Raw genomic sequence first — 18,289 nt, 5'->3', positions numbered from 1 at the left:
ATCTTTAAGTATCATATGATTCGGATTTAAACTTACTGAGTTATCATCCGGAAACCAAATATTTCTGAAATTTCATTCTATATTCGGTCACTGTGACCTTGACCTTTGACCTTTTTTCTCCAAAATCAATAGGGGTCTTCCTTACCTAGTACCCAACAAAGTTTCATTTGATTCGGATTTAAACTTTCTGAGTTATCATCCGGAAACCAAACGTTTCTGAAATTTTCATTCTATATTCCGTCACTGTGACCTTGACCTTTGTTTTCCAAAATCAATAGGGGTCTTCCTTACCTGGTACCCAACAAAGTTTCATTTGATTCGGATTTAAACTTTCTGAGTTATCATCCGGAAACCAAACGTTTCTGAAATTTTCATTCTATATTCGGTCACTGTGACCTTGACCTTTGACCTTTTTTCTCCAAAATCAATAGGGGTCTTTCTTACCTAGTACCCAACAATATATCAAAGTTTTATTTGATTCAGATTTAAACTTTCTGAGTTATCATCCGGAAACCAATTTTTTTTTGAAATTTTCATTCTATTTTCAGTCACTGTGACTTTGACCTTTGACAATTTTTCTCCAAAATCAATAGGGGTCTTTCTTACCTGGTACCCAACAATATATCAAAGTTTCATTTGATTAGATTGTAAACTTTTCGAGTTATCATCTGGAAACCAATTGTTGACGCCCAACCGCCCGCATCACCAAACCAATAGCCGAGTTCAACTTCGTTGCAACTCGGCTAAAAATCACAAACAGAATTTGATACCACACTGACAATGACAATCAGCTTGTACCTGTGTATCTAGTGTTCACAGCTTAGCATTTTAACTCACTATTCCACAGGACAAACAACTAGACAGAGTTACTGTTCCTGTACCAGATTTGTCTGTCATTCTAGTGATGTGAGTTTTGATAACTAGATTTCATTTATTAAGAATATTCAGAATCATTTGACAGTGATAAGTCATAGTCAGAGTCACCATCCTCAATTGCTTTCTCTAAATTTTCACACATTCAATAACATCAGACTCATCATCTAAAGCAGCATCCGGTACAAGGAGGGCAACTTGGGATGTAGACATGATAACTTGTTTATATACATTTTTCAAATTAAGTCAAAAGTCATTTCTATTTATTCATCTACATTTCACTATTTAACCTGGTCTACTATGGGTAAAGGCCTTGGTTTTTTTTTTTTTTTTTTTACAAAACACCTTTATCGCCCAATGGCTATGTTTTAAACTTATCAATCCTCACAATTATTTGACAGACTTGGGCCTACAGACAGGTGTTGAGATTAAACACTGTGTATATCATTAGTATACAGTAAAATCATGTCTCATACTCATAGACTAATGATAATGTGTTGTTCTAATCTGATAATCTGTATCTGGTACCTGGCTAAGGAACTGTATTTCTCTGCATAAAAATTCCACTCTTGACTATCCAACACAATTTCCTGAGAGCTACAGTTTTGCAGCTCTCTGGAACCAAGCATGTCTGGATTAATATTGCAGTCATACTGTACCATATCATCACAACTCACCATCTGTTGAAACATCACTGTCTATTTTGTTCAGGATGTATTCCAAAAGTCCACCAAATATCTCCAGTAAGTTAAGGATGGATTCACGATTCCCATCAACAATGTCTCGCCCAGTAATGTGAGCCAGTGAGGTGTGAAGAATATCTCGAGATAAAATATCAATCACCAGCTGCACATTTTGTATCTCATCTTCTCTACTGATAGCCTTCTGAATCACACCTAAAACAAACCATCAACAATTTGACTCATTCAGTCTTTAAACTACATGAAGCATATTCTATGTTATTACATGTATACCTCAGAATGTTTTTGCTATATAAATGTTAGGTGAATAAATTTGCTATTTCTTCTGGATAACGCTAGCCGTGAAATAGTTTCTGATATCTCACCCTAGGGAAATAGTCTCGAAACTATTTACTGGATGCTATATTTTCCCGCGTTTTCTTTTCTGTGACATCAAAGTCTGATAACTCTAATCACGGTAGTTTACCACTCAGATCGCCTCGGTCAATTCCATCTAGGCCAATGCCGAATGTTAGTTTACTTCACTTTTGGTATGTCTGGCACAAGTAAAGTCTACTTCGGTATAATAAAACACCTATTTACTGACTATTCGGACAATAGCAAGGTTATTGTCCCCCAAGACAGCAACTATTTCCCGAGGCTGCGCCTCCGGAAATACTTGCTGTCTTGGGGGACAATAAACTTGCTATTGTCCGAATAGCCAGTAAATAGGTGTATATAAATATTGACAAATTTCTAACATCTCTGTAAATCATGTGTCTTCTGTATGAGCTCACCCTGTAACTTTTCCCCACATAGACCCTCAAATAGAGTGACATAAACAGCTGCATTAATGTCTTCCACACAACTCAGACTGCTGCCAGAATTCAGTTGTTCAAGGAGCAGATTGGCCTGACGTACAATTTCTGTAACAAGAAAAATGGACCACATCATTATAATTCATGACCATAGTAAGAATTACTCTTACCCCGAAGCATGCGCAGTAAAAAATACAAATTATACTGTGTTTACTTACTTATATCATTTTGACTTAGCCTCTCTTTTGGTCCCATTTTCTGAAAGAAAAAAAAACAACATATCATTGACTATTTGATATTGCATTATATTTCCTTTTTTTCTTCATAAATTCTCATACTTGACTTCTTTCATACTATTTTGGGCCTATTATTATTATCATAGGGTTGGAAATTACAGCCCGCTCATTTCTCAGGCAGGTGGGAACAAAATTTCACATGCTTGTAGCCCAACGGTCTGTAAATTTTAACAACCAGTGCACAACAAAAATGTCTCAAATAAGCTTTATTAGTAAATTTCATGTGAAACAAGATATGATTATAATTTCTACTGATGTTACTGGAGTCAGTTGACCTTGATACTAGTTTGTAGGTCACAACATCTTTATATCACTTCTGAAGATTCCATGTCTCTATCAGTTCCAGTTCTAAAGTAATATAAGTTTTTATAATCAAGACTAAAGGTCAAGGTCACAGAAGATACTAATTTGTATCCTGTAATCATTTCTGAAGATCCCATGTCTCTAATCAATTCCAGTTCTAAAGTTACAGCTGGATACTAATTTGTAGATCCCATCATCTTTTCATCGATAAATATTTCTTCAGCGAGTTTTATTGTGGTCATGGCGCTGGTTTCATTCCAGATCAGTCTGTCATATGTATCTTGTTGAACTTAGTTAACTTTGAGCAATATTCCAGTTCATATAAAAGGCACTCTTGGGTTTATAGACACAGATATACGCACACATTTTAAAATAAAAAAGAATAATAATTTTTTTCCAGGATATCAAAGTGGAGAATACAAAATTTAAAATAAGAAAATTAGGACAGTAACAATACTACATATTGCTACTAGATGTACTTCTTGAAATTGAATGATATTTATAAAGTATAGTGTAGTTTATTCAGGTTTAGTGTATTTGATTTTAAGCCTTTATTTTTTTTTTATTCCAAGCTTCCCATGCAGCACCAATAAATAAAATGGTCCCATGTAGATATATATCATAAACTGTCCACAATCAGAGAAAGATAATGTCAAGTAAATTTGGAGTGCCACAATTTTGGCTATGCCTAAATATGAAGCTTTGAATATTGTGTAGTATATAACAATGAAACTGAAAAAATTAATTTAAACTGGTATCTGATTTTTTTTTCTATTTCTACAGGAACTGGGTATATCCTAAGCTGAATAAATGTACAGATTTAAAGTTTGGGACTGATTGATCAGTCCAGGTTCTAATCGGCCTGCAATAGTTTCAAATATCTCCATATGATTCAGAACTGGCAATACAGGGGGTTTCCTACCATTTTCAAACTGGGTCCAGGGTCCATAGAATTGGGGAAATTGATACGTAAAATGTTCAAATTGGAAAAATATGAAAAGTATTACCTTGAGCTTATTTATCAATAAAAGTGAAGAAACAAAGGTTGTGATGCATTTTAATGATTACTCAGCAAAATAATTAACATGGTATATATTCATAGCAAAATCTTTGTCAAAGATGTCATTCCTTTCTGTCTGAAACAAGAGGCCCACAGTCCTTATCGGTCACCTGAATACTAATGAAAAAGTATCACTACTTCCATGAGCTATGAAATCTAGAAAAAATTTCCTGTTTTGAATATCTAAGCTAAATTCTATTGTTCAGCAACAGTATAAACAAGCTGTGTTCTTAAAACTTCACTGCCCTCAAAAGTGCATACACTGATGAAAGGCTTCAAATAATAGGTGTATTACCATTAAAATATCAAAAGATATGACTAATTTGGACTCATCCTAAAGTCATAACCCTGGTTTAAGAAATTCACAATTTTTTTGGTACATCCTTTTCTGCTATCTCCAAGTATACATTTAGATTGTATACAGTATCAGCAAACTTACACATACATATTATATACTAAGTTTGGCCCCACCCTGGGGGTCAGAACCCTTACTCTGGAGAAAATCAAATTTACAATTTTGGTAAAAGACTACCTGCTCTATCCATTTAGCACTATATACTAAGTTTGGCCCAGCCCTGAGGTCAGAACCCCTACCCCGGGGATCATGAAATTTACAATCTATGTCCCCCTTGTTCCAAATATGCTTCATACCAAATATGAAAAAAATTGGAATGATAGTTATCAGAAGAAGTTAAAAATGTCTAATGTTCACACATTTAATAACTGACCATTTTGGCCCTACCCTGATACCAAAACCCCTACCCCTGGGATCATCAAATTTACAATTTTGGTAAAGGATTACCTGCTCTTTCTAAATATCTATTTAGTGTCAATATAGTATCAACCACACTAAACAAGATGTTATTTAAGTGTTTTACACATAACACTATTTACCAAGTTTGGTCCCGCCCTGGGGTCAGAGCCCCTATCCCGGGGATCATGAAATTTACAATTTTGGTAGAGGCCTTCCTGCTCTCTATCACCATGCATTTAGATTTTCTTACACATGTGCGGTTCTTGGGAAGATTGTTGAAAATTGGTCAATTTTGGGCATATTTTGCCCTGCCCCTAGGGGTGCAGGAATCCTGATATTTACAATTTATGTTTCCCTTGTTCCAATGATGCTTCATACAAAATTTGAAAAGAATTGGAGGTAGTTATTAAGAAGTTAAAAATGTTCAATTGTTAACGCACGACGACGGACGACAACCAATTGTGCAATAGGTCACCTGAGTTTACTCAGGTGACCTAAAAATCTAATTAATGCGTTGCATGCTAATTCTACACATATTAAACACAGAAACCATTTTATAAGATCATTCCTATCAGGCAATTTTATTTATACTGACATTTTACTTATCAGGGTTTTTTTTTAATTGAATTAGTTAAAACAAATCTATTTTAAATAAAATTCATTCCATATATTCAGATATATTTGCCTACAGGTGTTTTGATTTCAACAAACAAAATTACTGAGAGACTGAAATTTCTGGGAATAATTTTTCTTCATCTGCACAGTCCGCTTTACAGACACAGCTTTAAAACTCGTCGAGGAAATTCAAATGGTTTCATCCTCGCACAAGAACTGCTTCTTGAAACGAAATTCCTCACATTTGTGGTGTTTTGAACTGTCTTTTTTAAAATATTTTTTGTATAGTATTTGACATTGTGTCACATAATTACGATTAAACTTACCAACCAAATAGGTCAATACTACCCCTTGCTTGTCGTAAGAGGCGATTAAATGGGGCGGTCCTTCGGATGAGACCGTAAAAACCGAGGCCCCATGTCACAGCAGGTGTGGCACGATAAAGATCCCTCCCTACTCAAAGGCCATAAGCGTCGAGCATAGGCCTAAATTTTGCAGCCCTTCACCGGTAATGGTGAGGTCTCGATATGAGTGAAATATTCTCTTGAGGGATGTTAAACAATATCAAATCAATCAATCAATCAATCAACCAACCAACCAACTAAACAATGAATGTTACATGCTCTGAACTACTCAGCAAATTATCCACATTAATCAATAAAAAACGAATTTATAATACAAGCATTATATATGAAATAGTATGGATTAATAGAGTTGAATATAAATATAGTATTTCTATCATAAGACATGCAAGAACAGCTTCATAAATGTTTTTACGATCAAGCATTATCGGAACATTAGGCAGTTCAAAAGTGCCACTCGAGGTTCTTTGTATAATGTAGGGTAGTTTTCCGAGGAATGACGATTGCTTTTTACAAATTTTTTTACAGGGAAAGAAATTAATATAATTATTTCTTACTACATCTATGTTTGGATTTTACAGGCACTTGATTGGGAAAAACGATTGAAAATTGGGGAAATATTGGACCAAAAATAAGCAAGGAAAGCCCCTGCATAAAACTGCACAATACCACAAGAGACAAAAGAACTGTGCAAGTCGTTGATCACCTCTCACTAGAATGGACATTTTGGGAAATTTTCAGGTATAAGACACATACATAAGTAGAATTTCAAATCTCGATAATTCGTCTCTAACACTGGATAAGGTCGTTTCGGCATGCAGATTCCCTTTCACGATACGATTTGAAAATTTCTAGATCTTCTGTTAAACTGCAAATCATCTCAGACTAATTTCAAAATTCAATTATTTTTTAATTATCGCAGTGTAATGTGTTTGATCCGACTCATAATGATATGAATTTAAATAATTACTTATATGTTGGATATGCATTAACATTTTTTGTCAGCGACCATTATGTCACCGTGTGTAAACTCGTCCACACTTGTTCTAGGATAGCGGCATCACCATTTCCTTATCTTTTTTATATACAGATCGATATAAACAATACTAAACTTTACTTTTAATAGTATTATATCGCTTTTGAAAGATTTGAGTATAAATACAAACCATTTCTTTTGCATAAAACTGATCAAATAAGAGCAATTAAGTTGAAACATGCTATATTCCAAATTATTGTAAACATGACCACAGTGACCTCTGACGGCAGCTACAACAAAGAATAAATATAGAACCAATCACTGTTTACTACCCGGAATTATGAATCGTGTAAAATGCGTCATTCGCGTTTATAAGATAAATGAAGAAAAATCAAGGAATAAATAAATAATAGAGCATTTCATTTTACCACATAATTTATAAAATTTTGACATGCGCGTAAAAAAAGGGGGGAGGGGCAAAAAACCCAAACAAAAACACCCAACGACATAAAGAAATGGTACAAGGCCTTTCAAGATACATGTAGCATAAATAGGTAGTCACTAGATATATTTATTCAAGTTAAAAATCAATGTATGACACAGGACGATAGAAATAGCACATCAACTGACACGAGCAATGAAATATAAATACAAGTATTCATATCCAGTATGATTTGAAATATTATGCAATTTCTAAGAATTGAATAAACATCTTTTTTTTCAATGATGCACATGGCTCAATCCAGAGCATAGTCGTACATGGATAATAGGTTAAAACCCTGCAGCGAAGGGCTCCTGTGATAAAAACTGGATAAAAACTATCTTTCCATCTATGATGCCATTTGTTCGCCGATTCGGACTTTGAAGGTCTCAAGTGAATCGGCATCCACGATGTACTGTGGCAAGGAGTACCATGCAAAGAGAGATAGTGGCTGGAAAAAATGAATCCTGGTATAGCTTTTGATGTGGCAGAAAGGTTGAAGGAACCGTTTTGTATGTCCTCTTGTTGATGTTCCTGTAGGTTGCAGGGGATGGATCGTATGGCTATGATGTTGTTGACAATGCGGTACATCATGGTAACACGAGCCACTTGTCGTCTGGATTGGAGGCTCTCTAGGTGCAGTTCTTCCATCATGCTGCTGACACTGCGCTCTCTCTCTCTCTCTCTCTCTCTCTCTCTCTCTCTCTCTCTTCTGTAGTTACAGGTGAACCGGGTTGCTCTTCTTTGAACTCTTTCTACAGCCATTTGATGGGTTTTGTTGGAGTTGTCCCAGACTGTGGCAGTATATTCCACTTGGGGTCGAACAAGGCTTTTATAGTTCAGCTCTCTGATTTTCCTTGGGCAGCTGGCAATGTTCCTGCTAAGGAAAGATGTGGTGTTTGTTATTTGCCTTCTTAGCCATACTATTTACTACGTGGACCCCATGATACTCGCGGCTTGCTGTCAATTATTACACCAAGGTATTTCGCTCTGTCTGTTTCTTGCAGTATATGACCATGGACGTACAGTCCTTCTTTTGTTTGTTATCCGGACCTTACACTTGTCTGGGTTGAAATTCATCATCCAGTCCTTCTCCCATTCCCGCAACCTGTACCGGTCTTCTTGCAGTTATCTTGTGTCTGCCTCTATGCCGGTGGTACGATATAGCATACAATCATCAGCAAATGTCTATATGTTGAAGTGACTTCGGATGGAAGATTGTTAATTTATGCTGGGAACAAGAGGGGTCCAGGGACAGTGCCCTGGGGTACTCCTGATGTAACATTGGCTGGTTGTGAAATTTTTTCATCGACGAAGACTTGTTGTGTTCTTTCAGCTAGGAAGTTTCTTATCCATTCCAATGTCTTTTCACGCATACTATAAAGGTTTAGTTTCGTTGCCAGTCTGTGATAAGGACCTTATCAAAGGCTTTACTGAAGTCCAGCAGGATGGCATCGATTTGTAGTCTGGAGTTGAGTCCCTTGGCGAGGTCATGTACCGTGTTGATGAGCTGACTCTCGCTGGAACGTCGTTTCATATCAAAATGATTACCACAGTGTCTTTGCATTGATTTGTACCTAAGGATAACTCATGGAAGCACAGGTGCTCTAATTTTCAATGGGGTCCTTAAATCAAACATCAGTATCCCCCTATAATGTCCAGATTACATATACTCTGATATAAGTGCATTATTTAACCAAACTTTTGGTTTTTACTTTATACATTCAATCTTAACATTTTCATAAAAAAGAGAGTAAAATGCATGTTTGTATGACAGGGAAGAAATGACAGGAATATAAAGATAGGATTTTAGGGCCGATATATAACTACTTGGTGACCAGATAACGTTGAAAATTTGACTATGCTTTACGAATCTAAAAATCTTTACATCAAACATGATAAACACTTAATTGCAATAATTAACAAAGAAACCAGGGAATTTCTTATTCTATAGCTCTTGAACTGGTGGTGGTGGGGTTATAAAGAAAGGAAAAAGAAAATATGTAGTAATCTGTAGTATAGGAGAGAGGAGATAAAATCTGGCTGGACCGGGAATCGAACCCGGGATCCCTGCATTACTAGTCAGGAACTCTACAACCACTGAGCTACCCAGGCCGATATCTGCGGTCCGTGTAGTCCTAACTACTACAAATCTAAGAAAAATCAAGAATGGCTTACTTCAATGCCCCGCCCACCATATACGGCTGAAATAAGTTTTATCGCCTCCTATGTATCCCGACTGAAAAATCTTCCAACTTACTGAATAATTCAAATTGCTGATCCTAAATGACCGGCACTGTCAGTGATAAACCGTACCTCTACAGGCCTGTGTCTCGCTTCACCACATCTCAGGCACACCAATAAACGTATGCCACGATTTTTTAGTTTGTTTACCCGCGATGAACACATTCTATGAATGTCGAACATATTGAACAAGTTCACTAGGAGCCAAGTGACTACCGGACAAATGATCAAGGTGTTCACTAGGAGCCAAGTGACTACCGGACAAATGAGAAAGTAGTACCACAGAATAGTCAGGACGGTTGGCTAATGGCTAACAGTATATTTACAGATTTCTCTTTGTTTGATTTTAATACAAAACTAGACAGAATAGTTGCAAATATTGCATTTATTGTTCTTGTAAGACTTGGGTAAATCTTATACGATCCCGGTTTATAAAAAAAGGCCTCTTGAGTCTCGCAGGTTGCAAAATTTGGTATCATCGATGGGATTGAGTGTAACAGGGAAAACCACATTGACTTTAAGCAAGTCTACTTACAACGATGGATCATAGGACGGAGGAAAGACTGGGGAAATATCGTCTTGACAGCTTACTCTAGACAAACATCATGATTCGAAAAGTTGAGACAATGCGATGCATTGGTCTTCTGACATATACCAAGATGAAAGGTCGTCATATGATAATACATTTTAATTCACAGGTCATGAGAGCACAAGGAAGTGCAGATTACGATACATATCGACAAAGAGACAAGTCTCAATATGTCTATGGTAGTGGAGGGGTGCGACCGAAGGTACAATTTGCTGGCGAGCAACATGGTAACAGAGAAGAGAATGGCGACTGGCTAAGTAGTGCTCTGTCATACGGGGCGAATGATTGCCAGAAGTCGCCTGAACCAGATGCTCACAAGAGTAAACAATTCCGGAAGGAGGCGTCTAGGGCGGAACAAGACAGCAAAATCGTCATTAATCTAGCAACATATGACGACACAAGCTCTTGTCTTGATTACAAGTGTCACTTGGAAGCCTTTGCCAATGTAAATCAGTGGAACAAGGAAGAAATGGGTGTTTTGATTTGTCACTGTGGGCAAGCTCAATCTGTGCTTAGTGACCTGTCAAGTGACAGAAGGCAGCATTACAAGACACTTGTAAGGTCTTTGCAAAAAAGATTCTCTCCACCTAACCAGACCGATTCATACAGAGTGCAGCGTAAGAAAGATGACAGAAGGGGACAGAAACGTTGTCCGAGCTAGGCCAGACCATTCGACGGCTCACCAACTTAGCCTATCCAACGGCATCTGGCGAGGTCTAAGAAACTTTGGCAAAAGATCAATTCATTGATGTACTGATATGTATATTCTGATATTCGTATTTGAATAAAACAGCCATGCACGACCAGAAAATCTAAACGAGGCCTTAAGTCTTGCAGTTGAGCTAAAAGTATATATAACAGAGTTGAAAGAAGATAAAGAAAGCTAAAGGGAAATTTAAGACCAGCTGTCGTAGGAGATCAACAAGACTAGAAAGCTGGATGAAGTCTGTTGACGACAACATGAAAGGCATAGCTGAAGAACTGAAGGAATAAATATCCCGAGACAAAGGCAGAATACAACATATAACTGGTGATACAAGAACGGTGTTAAGAAAGCAGATGGCTGAAGACAAGATGCCATACCTATCAAATCTATCAATGTGACAAACCAGGACTTATTAAGTGCAACTGCCCCACGTTGTAAAATAAGTCTAAACACACAGACGGTAAGTAGATGACAGTAATCCAAAGACTCACCGAAATCATAAAGGGCAGAGTAAAGGACCAACGGTATCTGTTGGAGGATTCGGATCTTCAATCGAAGAATGTGGCTTGTACGTCAATGTCAATATCCAGGGTGAAAAAAACAAAAGTTTTGGTAGACACTATCGTTACTCTTTGTCGGATAGTTCGAGCGATTGTCTGAAAGCGGTAGACCGGCATACAGTTCAACAGACCATTATGTCTGCCAGTGCTACTCCATTACCAAGGAGAGGACGCTGACGGTCCCTGTGAGGTTGCTGACCGTAAGTGATGAATTCAAGATCTTGCATACAGAAACATTTATAGACAGCTGACAGAGATTGAAAATATGTGGAAGACCATCCCCCGTGATGAGGTATTACTTTCCACAAAGCTACTTAAACTACTCAATGACTTTGATGATTTATTTAGCTTTAAAGTCAGAAAGTAGTTTAACTTCTGATTAGAGACAGAAGGCGAAACAGTTTCTCATCAAATGTACGTGCCTGTTTGCAAAGAATAATTTTGACTTTGAGCATACAGGAATCGTCAAACACCATATTGAGACAGGTGACAGTAAACCAATTGAACAGCAACCAAGAAGAATACCAGCCCACTTGGCGAACGAGATTGACCAGAACAGAGACGGCATGTGGGCTAAAGGGGTACTCCAACCTTTCAATAGCACATGAACATCATTAATAGTGTTAGTCAAGCCCATAGGTTTTATGTAGACCACTGAGACTGAATAGTTGTACGCTTGAAGATGCCTATCCTCTCACAAAGATTGACAACTCTCTTGAACACCTCATAATGTTAAGGCTGCATTTGCTACAAGATGAGGGCTCTTTGAATTTAATCTAACTAGATGAAACCCCATGCAAAATTTGAAAATCATGATTGCGAATGCGTTTTGTCCAGTGCGACAATTATGAATACACGTCGTTTCTTCTCGTCAAACGCAATAATAGAAAATATAATGCACCATATGAATGACAAAAAAAAGCCTGCTATATTGTAAACAATGGCCTGATTTCTTGGACGTTGTCAGGTACTGTACAACCTAATTTCGGTAAAATATTTTAACTTTAAAGTTACGAGGCGCAAACTTCCCAGAACAGTCCCGGACCATTCGATATATGTACAAACTTCCCAGAACAGTCCTGGAACATTCAATATCTGTACAAACTTCCCAGAACAGTCCCGGACCATTCGATATCTGTACAAACTTCCCAGAACAGTCCCGGACCATTCAATATCTGTACAAACTTCCCAGAACAGTCCCGGACCATTCGATATCTGTACAAACTTCCCAGAACAGTCCCGGACCATTCGATATCTGACAAACTTTCCAGAACAGTCCCGGACCATTCGATATCTGTACAAACTTCCCAGAACAGTCCCGGAACATTCAATATCTGACTAAGTAGTTTTCGACTTATTACTTAGTTTCAAAATCTGTGTCAACACAAAACATGTTCAAAAAAAAAAATTTGTTTTGTATTTATCATGTGTTTGAACATATCAGTAAATGTTAATAGATTATTACAAAATGTCGCAACAGTGACTTCTATAATCACTGAAAAAATCAAGACCATCGAAAATATCAGATGAAACTCGTACATGAATTTAAAAAAAATATTGATGTGTCAGATCGTCGGTCTTGGGAGGTGGGGTATCCTTCGTTGAATGAGATGTATATAAGTAATATGATTATAAATCTTCATAAAATAATAAATATGGGTCTAGTCAAAACTATTTTATGTATAACTAACACTGAACACCTACATAATCTTATGTAGATAATGCTATAAACTAATCGCAACTTCTCGGGTTGTTTTTCGCCTTGCCAGTGTAACATTAAATAGTGACCCCGTTGAAACACGACTCCAGAGGTCATTTTTCAACGGATGTTTGACCAGACCGTTAATTAACTACCCATCCAAGAGTTGAATTTTGACCCTTGTTAAAAATGACCCTAGAGATGCTCTCTAGTGGGGTCATATTTCAACATTGAAAAATTACCCCAGATAATTGACAATTTTTTATTTTCATATTTTCAGCATAGTCTAGTTCAGGTACGTCAATTAATTATTCATTTTAAACAGCGGCTTAGTCTCCAAATTTATCAAGCAAAATATTAGAATTTAAAAAAAAAAAACGGTAGGAGAATGTGGATTATAAATAAGAATATCCTTCAATTTCCATGCAGTGGGTGTATAATTATTGGTAGACTCTAAGACTACATTGGAAGCAAATCAAATATTAGGATGGGGAATCGGGAGGGGGGATTTACATGTGCATGTATTCTATTGACGTCTAATATACATGTAATATGTTGAGGGGGGTATGGTATTCTCCCCCAGAAAACTATTGAGAAATGAAGTACAAGATGATGCAATCATAAGACTCCTTTTGGGGATTTTGATATTTTGAATATCATATCACAACAATAAACTTCCAAATTTATGGGAAGGAATGACTGGTTTGCAAGGAGATACATATGTTGCTGGTTTGCATGGAGATGCCTGTGTTGCTGGTTTACATGGAGATGCCTATGTTGCTGGTTTACATGGAGATGCCTATGTTGCTGGTTTACATGGAGATGCCTGTGTTGCTGGTTTACATGGAGATGCCTGTGTTGCTGGTTTACATGGAGATGCCTGTGTTGCTGGTTTACATGGAGATGCCTGTGTTGCTGGTTTACATGGAGATGCCTATGCTGCTAGTTTACATGGAGATGCCTGTGTTGCTGGTTTGGGTGATGTGTCAGGAGTGTCAACACTATGTTCTGTAAATATAGGAAGTGTTGGGTCCCATGTTTCATTCGTCTCATTTGTCTTTAGCAAATGAGCCCTATTCCTACGATATGTACCTCTGTTCGGGGCACCTACAATGTATGACCTATTATCTACTTTGGAAAGGATGGTGGCAGGGTTCCAAAGTTTGTTATCTTTCTGAAAACCTAGGCGGAGCTGTTGACAGAGTTTTTTAAAGATTGGAACCAACGGATTATGATCTGTTTCGACCTTGACCTTTCGACCATAAAGGACTAAGGTATTGGTGAAATCTTTTGCATCCGAAGAAAGTTGCAAACATCTCCTTTTCTATCTGAGCGTATTGAACTTCGCTCGGAGTGAGGCTTTTGGAAGCGAATACAATGATTTTTGCATAAGCGTGGTACCAGGGCCGTATTTGGATGCATCACATTGTAAGGTGGTGAGTTTTTTTTTTGGTATCAAAATATGTTAATATAGGAATAGGAGTGGAGGTAATGACTTCTTTGACCTTGTTGAATGCATTCACCTGGGGCTTGTCCCAGTAAAATAGTATATCTTTCGCAAGTAACATGCGAAGGGGGCTGGTGACCTCTGATAGGTTTGGAGCAAATTTGGCTAGGTAAGTGACCATTCCAAGGAATTTTTCTAGTTCTGACTTGTCTTTAGGGGGTTTCATACTTTGAATTGCACTGACCTTATCAGGATCAGGGCTAATGCCTTCCTAGGTAAGCATATGGCCAAAGTACCTGACCTTAGTGACAGCTGCTTCTAACTTGTCCTTATTCAACTTGACACCTCTTTCAAATGTCCTTAAAAGCGCTTGGCGTAAATTTCTGTCATGCTCTTCCCTCGACTGACTATGGACTAAAATATCATCTACCAGGGCTACTACTCCAGGTACACCTTCAAAACACCCATCTATTTTTCTTCGAAATTCATCTTGCGATGACTTGAGGCCAAAGGGTAACCTCTATCTATACCTGCCGAAAGGTGTGTTGAATGTAGTGAGATAAGATGGCTTATCTGCTAGTTTGATGTTCCAGTATCCGCTCCTCGCATCTAACTTAGTGAAAAATCTAGCGCTGGTTAGATGGGGCAAAGCTTCTTCCAATGTTTTCATTGGATAGTGGGGTCTCTGAATAGCCCTATTTAAATCTTTAGGGTCAATGCAAACTCGCAACTTACCATTGGCTTTTTCTACTGCCACTAAGGAGCTAACCCATTCAGTGGGTTCAGTAAGCATGCAGATGATTCTTTGAGATTCCATCTTATCTAACTCGGACTTTAACTTGTCTTTGCAGTGCTAGGGGTACTCGCCGTGTCGGGTGAATGACTGGATGGATACTAGAGTCTGTGTGTATTGTGATTCCCCAGGGAACAGACCAATGCCCTTAAAAACTTCAGAAAATTCAAACAAAACTATTTGTGTCTAGAACGGGTTGACCAGTAGACTTTAGAGACTGACCCATGGTCTTTGTGGACTGGCCCTTGACCTTTGTTTTACTAGACGGAGTGCCTACGTCACATGGAAAGACAAGTTGTATGAGACTATGATCTAGACATGCTCGCATTCCCAGGATAGGGGAGGAGTTAGTTTCTACAACATGAAACTGAGGGTTTGTCCTTTGTACGAAGTCTCAAGACTTGCACAACCAAGTGTATTTACGTAGACAATTTTTGATCAGTTTTGTTCAACCTGGCTGCTGAACTAAGTGAGCTGTACACATGATTGGGCAATATGTTTACCTGTGAGCCAGTGTCTAACTTAAATTTTACTGGTGTGTGTGTTTGACCTAGCAATGGTGTGCAAAATGCCTGATCACTTCTGTGATTTGTTTCTATGGACTCTATGTAAAATTCAATGTCTGACTGCTCAGGCATGACTATTTTATTGACTTTCTTAGAACGACATTTCTTAGCAAAGTGGTTCCAATTTTTACCGTTAGTACATTGCTGTCCCTGTGCAAGGCACTTAGCTGATTTAATATGATTGTAACCACACTTATCACATTCAATTCCTTTAGTTTTCTGTGTCTGTTCCTTGGAAAATCTTCCACGGTCTCTGCTTTCCTTTGGGGTGTGTTTGGGTCTTTGGCCTCGGCCTCTCTTGGACCGGTTCGGACGTTTGGATTCGTGGTGGCCCACGTGGTGAACTGCTGCTTCTTGTTGTTTGAGTGTCTATGTTTCAGACAAATGTCGCAATTTGATACTAAGGTAGTGATATCGACTGAGATTCTGGGCCAAAACACAGATGATCTGGCTCTGTGCAGACATTTCTCTATATTCATTTTCATATGCTCAGGACAACCTTTCAAGGAAGATCGTGGGCATTGGAGCAGAGGAGGAAGGCCTGTGGGGCAACTGCCAATATTCAATATTTTGGCTATTAGATAAATAAATTTTAATGCTAAATTTCATGAAAAAAATAATAATTTCCTGTATCCCATCATTTTATTCATAGCGCAGTAAGTGATTATTTAAATTGCAATGGTCGTTTGGGAGGAAGTATATTAAAGCTTAAAGCGCAACCTCTCCACCTATTTTGCATTTTCCTGTACATCCTTCGAGCAATGTCATAAATGTACATATGAATTTAGATATTGAGTTGAAACTTTCTTTACTTGAACAGTGCACACAGCCTAGAGTTGTAGCCCAGAGAAGATTCAACCCCAGCTGGGGAAGAGAGACGAAGGAAAAGACAGTAAATTCTAATAGGGATTATATTTCGTTTGCCTGGTAAATAATGATCCTTTGGGTCTCTCTCTCTCTCTCTCTCTCTCTCTCTCTCTCTCTCTCTCTCTCGTTTGACAACAATCCATCTCATACATTTACATTATGTATGTAACATTTTTAAAGTAGCCGTTAAAATATGACACCATTACTGATCAAAATTACTGATCACTTTTTCAAAAACCGTTTTGTTTTTTTATCAAAATCTAACGTTAAATTTGATCGGGGTCAAATTTTAACGTTAAGAAATTACCCCTAGGGTCGTTTTTAAATGTTACACCGGAAAGGCCCGAGAATATGTGATTGGTTGTACACCTAATCAAGCGTCTATGATGTTCGTTCTAGAAATTTCCATAAGGCTGATTCAAGACCAAAATCACGGATTGAAGAAACAAACAGGCATAATTTATTTATTCAACAATTATTGAAACTTATTTCTTCTGTAAGCTCAAAATCAAGCATCGATAAACAACGTATGTACTTCATATCGTATTATCTTAAGTCGTCATTTAAAAAAAAAATGGCTTAAATCCGCCAAAGCGTATCCACCACTTTGCTCTCATTTTTGCTATTTCATGGATAGTTTAACGAAAACGAAAATAGGTTTCTACATCAATTTCACGATATTTACTAATCAAGTATGATTCTATTATAGCTCACGGACTTCACCTCTTATATAAAACAATATTAAAGGTTCATGCAGTAACTCTGGAGCAAGCGTTTCAGAGTTTATTGGCAAAATTTATTTTGAAATACAATAATATAACAAGATAACTTAATTTGTATATCATTTTGGTCATTGACTTGCACTGTGATACATGATTGATATGTAGATGTTTATGGCTCTTGGATTGTCTGAAACAACATTTGAATATAACAATTTATTTGCTGTTGGTTATTTCAGTTTCTGTCGTATCTCAAGATTGCCATTTTCATGTTCAAGAAGCGACAGTGATTGAAAACAAAGAGAGAGACATTTTTTCCATAACACTCGAATTAGTGAATTCAAAGTTAGGATAAGATGGATTAAGGTAACACATGCGTATGACAATGAGGCTATCAATTGTGTACTAATGATAAACATGTTCGATGTAAGTTGATTATAAAATGTTAGATATTTCCCTAAACTTTCAGAAGATGTGTTTGATAAATAGCTGTAGTTCTCATACAGTACATGTATATTGATAGAAAGCCTTATGAGAGGCAAATTTAATGAAGAGGGTATGCATAAATATTTTGATGCAATACATATGAAAGTAACCTTTTCACACAAAATTATTATCTATCTCTAAGTTGAGAAGTATGGGGTTAATGTCAAAGGAGATTCACTCTTATATAAGGAAGGGCCTGGGTCCTTTCTAAGGAAAATTAAATTGAAAATAGGATGGGTCATTCAAATCTGCTGTAGATAGTGAATAAGAGCTTCATTATCTACATGTATAAGGAATGGAGAGTTTCAGACACCAACTTAGTAATGTTCTCTTCAGTTCGATTTTATTATTTTTTATGTACAAATTTCAAATAATACTCTCTATAATTTGGAGCT

General features: G+C 37.3%; 1 protein-coding gene across 1 annotated transcript in view; it reads right to left on the bottom strand.

Moving 5' to 3' along the window:
* Positions 1-7,041, bottom strand: part of LOC125653310 (centrosomal protein of 95 kDa-like) — a 40,022-nt gene extending 32,981 nt beyond the window's left edge. Inside the window, exons 1-4 of the mRNA XM_048882725.2 lie at positions 6,928-7,041; positions 2,590-2,629; positions 2,351-2,479; positions 1,551-1,769 (exon numbers count right to left, since the gene is read on the bottom strand). Coding sequence (XP_048738682.1) covers positions 1,551-1,769; positions 2,351-2,479; positions 2,590-2,629; positions 6,928-6,930 — 391 coding nt within the window. The 5' untranslated portion in view covers positions 6,931-7,041. The remainder of the gene's footprint in view (positions 1-1,550; positions 1,770-2,350; positions 2,480-2,589; positions 2,630-6,927) is intronic.
* Positions 7,042-18,289: the final 11,248 nt, after the last annotated feature.

The sequence above is a fragment of the Ostrea edulis genome, chromosome 7, assembly GCF_947568905.1.
Source record: "Ostrea edulis chromosome 7, xbOstEdul1.1, whole genome shotgun sequence".
Classification (NCBI taxonomy): Eukaryota; Metazoa; Mollusca; class Bivalvia; order Ostreida; family Ostreidae; genus Ostrea; species Ostrea edulis.
The sequence above is the reverse complement of the archived record's forward strand: the minus strand, read 5'-3'. Positions and strand labels throughout refer to the sequence as shown.